Source organism: Salmo salar, chromosome ssa22, assembly GCF_905237065.1.
Source record: "Salmo salar chromosome ssa22, Ssal_v3.1, whole genome shotgun sequence".
Lineage (NCBI taxonomy): Eukaryota > Metazoa > Chordata > Actinopteri > Salmoniformes > Salmonidae > Salmo > Salmo salar.
Genome location: NC_059463.1, coordinates 39,427,039 through 39,440,088, shown reverse-complemented (window position 1 = coordinate 39,440,088; position 13,050 = coordinate 39,427,039). Strand labels below are relative to the sequence as shown.

Here is a 13,050-nt window from a genome sequence, read left to right as displayed (position 1 = left end):
CCGGCCATCACAGGCTAGCTATTTAGACACCCACCAAGTTTAGCCCTCACCAAAGTCAGATTTACTATAAGAAAAATGTTATTACCTTTCCTGTTCTTCGTCAGAATGCACTCCCAGGACTTCTACTTCAATAACAAATGTTGGTTTGGTTCAAAATAATCCATAGTTATATCCAAATAGCGGCGTTTTGTTCGTGCGTTCAAGACACTATCCAAGGGTGACGAAGGGTTACGCGCCCGACGCGTTTCGTGACAAAAAAATTCTAAATATTCCATTACCGTACTTCGAAGCATGTCAACCGCTGTTTAAAATCAATTTTTATGCTATTTTTCTCATAAAAAAGCTATAATATTCCGACCGGGAGTCGTTGTTTACGTTCAAAGACGAAAGAATAAAAACATGGGGTCGCCTCGTGCACGCGCCTCAGTCTCATAGTACTCTGACCGACCACTATCCAAACGCGCTAATGTTTTTCAGCCAGGGCCTGCAAAGCCACGATTCAGCTTTTTGCCCGCCTTCTGAGAGCCTATGGGAGCCGTAGGAAGTGTCACGTAACAGCAGAGATCCCTTGTTTTGGATAGAGATGATCAAGAAGGCCAAGAAATGGTCAGACAGGGTACTTCCTGTACAGAATCTTCTCAGGTTTTGGCCTGCCAAATGAGTTCTGTTATACTCACAGACGCCATTCAAACAGTTTTAGAAACTTTGGAGTGTTTTCTATCCAAAGCTAATAATTATATGCATATTCTAGTTTCTGGGCAGGAGTAATAATCAGATTAAATCGGGTACGATTTTTATCCGGCCGTGAAAATACTGCCCCCTATCCATAACAGGTTAAGAAGAGACTTGCTTGGGTCAAGAAACAATAGCAATGGACATTAGACTGGTGGAAATTTGTCCTTTCATCTGATGAGTCCAATTTTGAGATTTTGGGTTCCAACCGCCGTGTCTTTGTGAGACGCAGAGTAGGTGAACGGATTATCTACACATGTGTGGTTCCCACCGTGAAGCATGGAGGAGGAGATGTGGGGGTGCTTTGCTTGTGACACTGTCAGTGATTTATTTAGAATTCAAAGCATGCTTAACCAGCATGGCTACCACAGCATTCTGCAGCGATATGCCATCCCATTTGGTTTGCGCTTAGTGGGACTATCATTTGTTTTTCAACAAGACAATGACCCAACACACCTCCAGGCTTTGTAAGGGCTATTTGACCAAGAAGGAGAGTGATGGAGTGCTGCATCAGATGGCCTGGCCTCCACAATCACGCAACCTCAACACAATTGAGATGGTTTGGGATGAGTTGGACCGCAAAGTAAAGAAAAAGCAGCTGACAAGTGCTCAGCATATGTGGGAACTCCTTCAAGACTGTTGGAAAACTACTCAAGGTGACTACCTCATGAAGCTGGTTGAGAGAATGCAAAGCTGTCATTAAGGCAAAGGTGTCTACTTTGAACAATCTAAAATATAAAATATATTTGGATTTGTTTAACACTTTTTTGGTTACTACATGGTTCCATATGTGTTATTTCATAGTTTTGATGTCTTCACTATTATTCTACAATGTAGAAAATAATACATCTAAAGAAAAAGCCTTAATGAGTAGATGTGTCCAAACTTTGGAATGGTACTGTATATATTTTTTTAATTGACCATATTAAATTATCATTGTAATTGTGCACACATTGATGCCAGATATGCACCTACCCCAATGCTCTGTTGCTGATGACTGAGATGAATGTGGGTTTTGACACACTTATGTAGGTGTCATATCCAGCCATAAAATAACACACTATATGTCACAACAGGTGTAAATATGTGTGTCATGACAGTGTTATGACCATATTATAACAGGTTATGACACTAGGTGTCAAGTAAAGTGTTACCAACCCTTTTTGTTTTCAGGTAGAACTTTTTTGGGGTTCCATGTAGAACCCTAAGTGGAAAGGGCTCTTCATGGAACTCAAAAGGGTTCTACCTTGAACAAAAAAGGGTTCTTCAAAGGGTTACACTTTTAGGTTCTAGATAGCAGCTTTTCTTTCTAAGAGTGTACGAGCACATTCTGTAGCAGCAGGCATCACCTCTCCTCGTCAAGCCTTTCTATCTAACTACACCCATCCTGTCACCTCTCATCACCAAGCCTCTCTATCAAACTACACCCATCCTGTCACCCCTCACCACCCATCCTCATCAAGCCTCTCTATCTAACTACACCCATCCTGTCACCCCTTATCACGTCAAGCCTCTATCTAACTACACCCATCCTGTCACCCCTCCTCGTCAAGTCTCTCTATCTACCTACACCCATCCTGTCATCCCTCATCACCTCTCCATCTTACTACACCCATCATCACCTCTATCTAACTACACCCCTCATCACCTCTCCTCATCAAGCCTCTCTACCTAACTACACCCATCCTGTCACCCCTCATCACCCCTCTTTGTCAATCCATCTACACCCTCATCACCCCTCCCCGTCACCCTTTCCTGTCACTCCTCCCCATCTAACTACACCCCTCTCTGTCACCCCTTCCTATCAAACCTTCCTGTCACCCCTGACCTGCTCTCAGCTTCAGCTATCATTCAGGCAACGTCACCTCTGTGTTCACTGCAGTGTGGCTGTCACTTTCACTAACGCTGAGGGAACATTACATTTTAGCCAGGGCCGGGCGTGGGCTGTGTGTGTGTCCCACGTGTGTTGTGCTGGTGACAGCAGTGATCTTCAGGCTGGGCTGATTATATACATATATATATTTTAACCTTTATTTAACTAGGCAAGTCAGTTAAGAACACATTCTTATTTACAATGACGGCCAAGGAACAGTGGGTTAACTGCCTTGTTCAGGGGCAGAATGACAGATTTTTACCTTGTCAGCTCGGGGATTTGATCTAGCAACCTTTCAGTTACTGGCCCAACACTCTAACCACTAGGCTACCTGCCGCCCCTGGATGGAGATTGTGGGGCTGTGTAGGGGCTCCATGAGGGGTGTCAGATTGCCCCTTCATTAACGTGTCCCTAGGCACCCCCTATTGTGTTGCAGACCAGACCACCTCTGTGACTGACACTCTCAGAGGGGTGATAAGAGGGAAATGAAGGTCACCTGCGTTTGTCATCTTTGCCTCCAACACCAATCACACATAACCCACCCAAAACCACTCACTGCCCATATAACTGATCTACCATACGTCACAGTTCTATCAATGAGATACAGTTCTTACAGCCTTCAAAACTACTAACAACATCAACACCTGCATTTTATCCAGTAGATTCACTCACTTCTGAGGTTTATTGAAATAAACAAATTAAAAAATATCCTTGGATTTTTCATTGTGCTCGTGTTCAGTTAATCTAAATTGGATGTCTTCGTTTCTGGATGTCTAGACTAGTGGACAGACGTGACCAAGTCCTTGTGTTGTCAGGATGCAGTCAGACAAAGACAGCGATCTACACAAGCTGCTCTGTTGCTGGCATTTCCAGGGAGGCGTGGCCTTCTCTCCATCCCTCTGTGACTGTGACAGTTCTGCTTGGATTGCACTATGCCGGCCAGTCAGAGGTCGCTAGCCTTAGCCTCACACACCAGTACCACACACACACACACACACACACTCACACACACACACACACACACACACACACACACACACACACACACACACACACACACACACACACACACACACACACACACACACACACACACACACACACACAAACACGTACAGACGCACACACATACCACACAGACACATAGACATACACACCACACTTGCACATGCACACAGACACACACACACCACACACACACCAGTCCCTTAGAGCCCCACAGTTCAGCACAGCACACTCAGATGGACAGGCAGCAGCAGCCAGCGTCAGGGAAAACCACTCGAACACACACACACACACACATACACACACACACACACACACACACACACACACACACACACACACACACACACACACACACACACACACACACACACACACACACACACACACACACACACACACACACACACACACACACACTCTGTAATGGCTCTGCACTGCCTGGGTGAATCCTGGGTAAATTCCATGAAGCCAGTCTGAGAAATGTATTTAATCCTAATCGGCAGTGTGTGTGACGCTCTGAAAGGCTGAAGCCCTGACAGTGCAAAGGCAGAGCAGAACTTCTGGTGGCAAAGTTCTGATTATGTGGTCTACTAACCAGGAACTCTGTGAATTCATCCCAAATGACACCCTATTCCCTATATAGTGCACTACTTTCCAATAGGCCCTGGTTGAAAGTAGTGCACTATAAAGGGAATAGGGTGGCATTTGGAATGTAGCCTGTGAAAAACAGCAGGCAGGGTGGCTGCACAGTGGCCCAAACACTCCAAACATACACTACTATACTGTACACACTGACATCATAGCAGCTCATGCCAATATTTTCTATTTATATGGAGAAGGAATACAGACTAATACTGGTAAGAGGATGCATTAACAAAACACAATCATATTAAACATCAGACATCCATAGTATAGCCAATACTTAAATTGAATGCAGAATCCCAATTATTGTAGTAATTGCTTCTTTTTTACTGGCGTTAGGATTGTGGGGATCTTATAAACTAGATGGCCAGACCTCATCCAGAGAGTAGCTGTATTTTCCCTTTTCAATCTGAGGAGAGGACTGCTTCATACTGTTTCCTTGATTATTTAAGTGAGATCCATCAGTGTACTTAAAGCTGTCTCCCCCTTTTCTCTCTCTCTCTCCCTCTCCCTCCTATTGCTCTATTTCCCCATACTCTCTCTCTACCTCTGTATCTCCCTCCTTCTCTCCCCCCTTTCTCTTTTCCCCCTTTTCCCCCTCTTTCTCGGTCCTTCTCTACATCTCTCTCTTCCTTCTCTTTCTCTCTCTCCAGCCCCACCCCCTTCCTTCACTCCATCTCAGTTCAGCAGCTTTCACTTAAAGCCCCCCTCCCTTCCACAGTGGTAGCAGCTCATTCTCTCTTTAAGGGGATTGCTGGAAGGAGCGGGGAATCAATACAGTAAAGCCTCAGAGATGCACTAGGCCTGTTAATGTAGTAGGAATAGGTGAAATACGGGACAGAGTGCAGGGGCGAGGAGAGGAGAGAAGAGGGGAGGAGAGGAGAGGAGACGAGGGGAGGGGAGGGGAGACGAGGGGAGGGGAGGAGGGAAGAGGAAGGGAGTGAGGAAGTGGGGAAGGGAGGACAGTGCAGATGAGAGAAGAAGTCAACACTAGCCATGTCTCTGCAGCAGAAGATTGAGACAGGGCTTCTAGACCTCCTTTGTTATTTTATTTTTTAATTTTTAATTTCACCTTTATTTAACCAGGTAGGCAAGTTGAGAACAAGTTCTCATTTACAATTGAGACCTGGCCAAGATAAAGCAAGCAGTTTGACACATACAACAACACAGAGTTACACATGGAGTAAAACAAACATACAGTCAATAATATAGTAGAAAAATAAGTCTATATACAATGTGAGCAAATGAGGTGAGATAAGGGAGGTAAAGGCAAAAAAGGCCATGGTGGCGAAGTAAATACAATATAGCAAGTAAAACACTGGAATGGTAGATTTGTAGTGGAAGAAAGTGCAAAGTAAAAATAGAAATAATGGGGTGCAAAGGAGCAAAATAAATAAATAAATACAGTAGGGGAAGAGGTAGTTGTTTGGGCTAAATTATAGATGGGCTATGTACAGGTGCAGTAATCTGTGAGCTGCTCTGACTGCTGGTGCTTAAAGCTAGTGATGGAGATAAGTGTTTCCAGTTTTAGAGATGTTTGTAGTTCGTTCCAGTCATTGGCAGCAGAGAACTGGAAGGAGAGGCGGCCGAAGGAGGAATTGGCTTTGGAGGTGACCAGAGAGATATACCTGCTGGAGCGCGTGCTACAGGTGGGTGCTGCTATGGTGACCAGCGAGCTGAGATAAGGGGGAACTTTACCTAGCAGGGTCTTGTAGATGACCTGGAGCCAGTGGGTTTGGCGACGAGTATGAAGTGAGGGCCAGCCAACGAGAGCGTACAGGTCGCAGTGGTGGGTAGTATATGGGGCTTTGGTGACAAAACGGATGGCACTGTGATAGACTGCAACCAATTTATTGAGTAGGGTATTGGAGGCTATTTTTTAAATGACATCGCCGAAGTCGAGGATCGGTTGGATAGTCAGTTTTAAAAGGGTATGTTTGGCAGCATTAGTGAAAGATGCTTTGTTGCGAAATAGGAAGCCAATTCTAGATTTAACTTTGGATTGGAGATGTTTGATGTGAGTCTGGAAGGAGAGTTTACAGTCTAACCAAACACCTAGGTATTTGTAGTTGTCCACATATTCTAAGTCAGAACCGTCCAGAGTAGTGATGCTGGACGGGCGGGCAGGTGCAGGCAGCGATCGGTTGAAGAGCATGCATTTAGTTTTACTTGTATTTAAGAGCAGTTGGAGGCCACGGAAGGAGAGTTGTATGGCATTGAAGTTCGTCTGGAGGATAGTCAACACAGTGTCCAAAAAAGGGCCAGAAGTATTTCAGAATGGTGTCGTCAGCGTAGAGGTGGATCAGAGACTCACCAGCAGCAAGAGCGACATCATTGATGTATACAGAGAAAAGAGTCAGCCCAAGAATTGAACCCTGTGGCACCCCCATAGAGACTACCAGAGGCCCGGACAACAGGCCCTCCGATTTGACACACTGAACTCTATCAGAGAAGTAGTTGGTGAACCAGGCGAGGCAATCATTTGAGAAACCAAGGCTATTGAGTCTGCCGATGAGAATGTGGTGATTGATAGAGTCGAAAGCCTTGGCCAGGTCAATGAATACGGCAGCACAGTATTGTTTCTTATCGATGGCGGTTAAGATATCGTTTAGGACCTTGAGCGTGGCTGAGGTGCACCCATGACCCCCGACCCCCTACCAGACATCACATCAGTAGGCCCACTCAGCAGGGGCGGCCATGCTGGAGCTTCTCCTGCTTGGATGGAATTTGCTCTCAGATGGGGGTCAGACACACACCAAACAACCTTTTTTTTTAACATCCATGATGGAAAATCACTCACAATGCGCTACATATCAAAGGCGCTATCTAGAACCTTAAAGAGTTATTCGGCTATCCTCATAGAATAAACATTTGAAGAACCCTTTTTGGTTCCAAGTAGAACCGTTTTAGGTTCCATGTAGAACCCTTTCCACAGAGGTCTCTACATGGAACCCAAAAGGGTTGCACGTGGAACCAAAAAGGGTTGTACCTAGAACCAGAATGGTTCTCCTATGGGGACAGCCAAAGAACCCTTTTGGAAGCCTTTTTTCTAAGAGTGTGGCGTGCCTGTAATTCTACAGTAGAAAGAACATCTGAAAAAGTCCACTATAAATCCCCATAACTCTACAGTCAATATACTACAACATAATAGCCCTGTCCTCTACTGTTCTGTCCTCCACCTCTTCCGCTTAACATGCAATACTTTCCACCATGTGCAAGACCAAGCCAGCCCCATTTATACTAACATGTTTTAGGGCTTTATTTTGCCTCTGTCTGTCTGTCTGTAAGGTCCCTGTCTGCAGGGTATGTGCTGTGGGCTCTGCTGTGTCCTCAGTAAGGCGGACGGACTGACTGACACAGTCAGGGTCATCACAGCGGGTGGCAGTGAGTCACAGCATTAATGTTGCTGAAAGATGAACAATGCTGCTTTTGCCAGAGAGAGAGAGAGAGACAGAGAGAGCGAGAGAGAGAAGGGGAGAAATGCAGAAAGAGAGAGAGAGAGAGAGACCAAGCCCTCAGCCCTCTCCACTCCTCTCTTTGCCTGTGTCAGCTAATATACAGTATATGTCTTCATTCATTATTGATGTAAGGGAGACTGTGAATTCCTCTGCTTTTCATTACTCTGGGGCAGAAGATTTGGCAAACAGATGCCAGGCTTCTCTCTCTGTCCTCCTTCAGATGGCTTTTATCTATCTAACCAGGACCAACCCATGATAGCTCCCACACAGGAACCCTGTATAAAGCCCCGCTATTGTTATTTACTGCTGCTCTTTATTTATTTGCTACTTTTATTTCCTATTTTTTAGGTATTTTTCTTAAAACTGCATGGTTGATTAAGGGCTTGTAAGTAAGCATTTTACTCTAAGGTCTACACCTGTTGTATTCGGCATATGTAACAAATAAAATTTTATTTGATTAGAAATAGCGACTTCAACATTATTATAAACACCAAGGTCATCTCTAGGTAACTGCTCTTGAAGTCAGACGTCTCTTACAGACTAATGTCGATTTTCTTTCTGAATCACTGTGTTTGTCATTGATTGAGTTCGTGCAGGTCTTAGTCACCTCGGGAATGAAAACTTACCGTAATTTCCGGACTATAAGCCGCAACTTTTTTCCCACGCTTTGAACCTCGCGGCTTAAACAATGACGCGGCTAATATATGGATTTATCCCGCTTGCAATTTTCTTTTCACAAAAAAACATTCTGTGACGTGCTCAGTTTTTTGGCGGCATGAAGCTTTCATTAGACCAATGAAATTGCCGAACGGGTTAAGGTCAAACAACTTTTTTGTTTACTGTTTAGATTAAATTGAGCGCTCTCAAACTTCCCTTCATTCTGATTACGGTAGTCATTTTGTCACCCTCATCATGGCAAAGACACGGAGAAATGCATATGATGCAGCTTTCAAGTTGAAGGCGATTGATCTGGCTGTTGGAAAAGGAAATAGAGCTGCTGCATGGGAGCTTGGTCTTAATGAGTCGATGATAAGACGTTGGAAACAGCAGCGTGAGGAATTGACTCAGTGCAAAAAGACAACTAAAGCTTACTGCTAATTTTTTATTTTTTGTTACAAGCCGTGTTTCGTTAAAGCCGATTTATTTTTGTTACAAGCCGTGTTTCGTTAAAGCCTGTGTAAAGTTAATTTGTTTCAATGTACCGGTAGGCACCTGCGGCTTATAGACATGTGCGGCTTATTTATGTTCAAAATAAAAATAAACATTTCATTCAGTGGGTGCGGCTTATATTCAGGTGCGCTCAATAGTCCAGAAATTACGGTACAGAACCCTCTCGTTAACTACGTTCCCTTATTTACTTAACATGGCCAATGTGACTGTTCTGGTGGTCTCTATGGCCACAACAGCAGAGTTTTACTCAAGTTGTTGAAAAAAATGATGTTATTTTCATAATAAAAACAGAATCTAGAATTGAGTAGATTATATAGATTATATTTCAATGCTTTTTATTCTGTCTATGATGTCAGTCAGTACAAAATAGTCTAACTGCTGCATGAACAAAGAGATGGTTTATTCATAGAATTACGGACCCATTGACTAGAATGGGAATTTTCTATTCTAGCAATTCCATTTCTATGGGTTTTAGTCACTGTTTAAGTTCAAGACAATGCCACGCCTTAGTCACCACCACCGCCAGTGTCCATTAGCAGCCTTGGATGCCTGGGTCACGTGATCAGGTTGTTGTGAGCCTGCCTGAGGTCATGCTTGAGTGATTCAGTTAGCCCCTGGCCTCTGTAATTGAAATCTAGTTACACTACAACATTCCCCTCTCCTGTGGTTGCACACACACACACATACGCAGGCATGCATGCAGGCACATACACGCACAAACAAACACACACACACACACACACACACACACACACACACACACACACACACACACACACACACACACGCACAAACACACATGCACAAACACACACACACACACAAACACACACGCACAAACACACACGCACAAACACACACACACAAACACACACACACGCACAAACACACACAAACACACACACACACACACACACACACACACACACACACACACACACACTAGTTATAACACCATTCTTCTCTTGTGGTTACATGCAGACATTTTCCTCCCTTCACTCTATAGCGGTAACATTACAGAGCTGGGGTTTGCCACAACACAACCGCTCAGCAGCATCACACACCATGACAATCCACCATGGTAACAGTAACATGACATTGCCATTAGGCCACCTGTTTTGTCAACAGGGCTGGTTTAGCCTATTTGTCTTCACAGAACGAGGAAGGTCCTCCTCTATGCCCTCTGCACATGTTCTCTGTAAGTGGAGTGCAGGCAGCAGTGTGTAGTAGCTATCAGATCTCCTTGTACAACACTAGAAAGTTGTTTTCTGGAGCGCGATAGCTGCTCCATGTGGATGTGCATCAGCGCTGCAGGGTGGTGGTGTTCCGGTTCAGCTTCGTGGCAGTACCGTGGAGCACTTGAAGGCTGTGTGTGTGTGTGTGTGTATGACTATGTGTGAGTGGGCGGGTGAAGGCACACTGCATGTGTGACATGACTGGAAGTGACTGCTCTACAGGGCCAACCTGGCTAAGACATCACGTTGCTGCTACTCTGTGTGGGCAGGCTGTGGGCAGGCTGTGGGCGAGCTGGAGGGTAGACATGTCACAATGCTAGTTTCAGGGAGTGTGGCTCTCCACACTCCCTGGCCCCCGCACATTGACTCTGTACCAGTACCCCCTGTATATAGCCTCCACATTGACTCTGTACCAGTCCCCCCTGTATATTTTATTTTATCTTTATTAAACTAGGCAAGTCAGTTAAGAACAAATTCTTATTTTCAATGACGGCCTAGGAACAGTGGGTTAACTGCCTTGTTCAGGGGCAGAACGGCAGCTTTTTACCATGTCAGCTCGGGGATTCAATCTAGCAACCTTTCAGTTACTAGTCCAACACTCTAACCACTAGGCTACCTGCCGCCACGTTGACTCTGTATCGGTACCTCCTTGTATATAGCCTCCACATTGATTCTGTACCGGTACCCCCTGTATATAGCCTTCACATTGACTCTGTACTGGTACCCCCTGTATATAGTACTGGTACCCCCTGCATATAGTACTGGTACCCGCAGCATATAGTACTGGTACCCCCTGTATATAGTACTGGTACCCTCTGCATATAGTACTGGTACCCCCTGCATATAGTACTGGTACCCCCTGTATATAGTACTGGTACCCCCTGCATATAGCCATGCTATTGTTATTTTACTACTGCTCTTTTTTTTCCTCTTTTAATCTTTATTTAACTAGGCAAGTCAGTTAAGAACAAATTCTTATTTACAATGACGGCCTACCCCGGCCAAACCCAGACGACGCTGGGCCAATTGTGCGCCACCCTATGGGACTCCCAATCATGGCCGGATGTGATGCAGCCTGGATTCGAACCAGGTACTGCAATGACAACTCTTGCACTGAGATGCAGTGTTTTAGACCACTGCGCCGCTTGGGAGCACCAATTTTTTTTTTTTATTACTTGTTTCTTTTATTTCTTATTCTTATTCATATTTTATAACTGCATTGTTGGTTAGGGCTTGTAAGTAAGCATTTCACTGTAAGGTCTACACCTGGTGTATTCGGTGCATGTGACTAATACAATTTGATTTGATATTGTATCAATTATTAGAGCTATGCCCTCTCTGTCTACACAGAAACCTATGGCCGGTTCTCCAGATTCTCCATGGAAAGAGCTTTTCCATCCATGACTAAGTTTAATCTGTCTGGGAAACTGGCCCTTCAAGTAAAGTCAGCCTTATATCCTTATAACAACACAGTATTTATTGACAGTGTGAATCTAATCCCCCATCCTGAGATCAAAAGAGATAAATCATCAACATGGGAGGTGGGTGTTGACCTGTAACCCTCTGACCCCATCCTGTTCGGGGTCATCTAGGAACATAATGGAGAATGTATTGATTACCCAGCTCAGTGGTGATGTCCTCCTGGGCCCATGTTGTGTGTCCCAATAACCACCCCTTTCTCCTGCCCCCGTTTATTACTTCCCACAAAAATCTAAAATAATTGAATTAGTGGAGGCATGGTCTTATGGGAGTTTTCACCATATTTCTTAGAACAGTAATTTCCTTTGAAAACAGTGAAGGGAAGTGAAAAGTGCACACTGTGGGAGAAAGGAGAGATAATTGGGACATAGCCGTATTCACAAAGATTGCTGATCTAGCATCAGTATTGTCTTTTATATCTTGAATACAGATACATGGACAGGGAGGACCTGATCCTAGATCAGTACCTCTACCCTGAGACACTTTATGAATACAGATTCTAGTCTTATTCCATGTAAAATCATAATGGATATTGTATTAATTATTACCATGTGGTGATGGGTGAGGTAATGCCTATAGGCTTACATAGCTCCAATGTCATGGATATCCAAGACCACACCTGGGTACCAGTGAATCATCACAGGCTGATTCATCTATCTCATTGTCCCGTTTTCCTGAAGAAGGCACAGTTGGGGTCAAAACGTTGCTTGATTAAACCAACACTTGAGAGCATAATGATTCTCTCTAATCAAGTTCCTGGGACACATTTATTTTGAAGTATGAGCACACAACACTTCTTCCTGTCTCTTCTGTGTTTGACCCTCCTCTAGTTGGACAACCTGGACGAACAGGCTGCTCAGATCAGACGGGAGCTGGATGGACGCCTGCAGATGGCCGATCAGATTGCCAGAGTGAGTCTGATAGCCTACAGACATAGGATCTTAATTTGAGCCAGTTTGCTACAGCAGAAAAATAATCCTGCAGCAACAGGAAATGTGAATTATTATGTGGATTATAATGAATGGATATTTTGTAGGGGTTGATAAAAATCTTCTTCAGGGAAAATCAAGTTTGAAATTTCAAAGTGGAAATTACAAACTTCAGAAGACTTTTTAATACACTCCCAAGTAAAAAATGTCCTGCATTGCAGGAAAGTTCTCCTGCATCAGGGTGATTGAAGTCAGATCTTACAGCTGTATACACACCGCAGTAGGGTGACATCAACACACGGGTAACATTGTGCTGAGCTACATAAGAACCTCAGTTTGTAGGCTAAGAATCAAAATGGCTTCACTATGCGAGTTCCCTATTCTAGAAACAACTTTACATCACAATGAATACTGTAGTCTACATACAGTAAATGTTAATCTATTGAATGACAAGCATTTACATTAGTGTTGACAATTTGGATATATTTTATAAATAAAATGTCTTTCATTTTCAGGATGACTAG

At 44.1% G+C, this 13,050-nt stretch overlaps 1 protein-coding gene across 17 annotated transcripts in view; it reads left to right on the top strand.

Moving 5' to 3' along the window:
• Positions 1-13,050, top strand: part of LOC100380688 (calcium-dependent secretion activator 1) — a 158,319-nt gene that overhangs the window by 77,390 nt on the left and 67,879 nt on the right. For all 17 annotated transcript variants that reach the window (XM_045705299.1, XM_045705298.1, XM_045705300.1 and 14 more), the window contains exon 4: positions 12,428-12,508. In XM_045705299.1, coding sequence (XP_045561255.1) covers positions 12,428-12,508 — 81 coding nt within the window. The remainder of the gene's footprint in view (positions 1-12,427; positions 12,509-13,050) is intronic.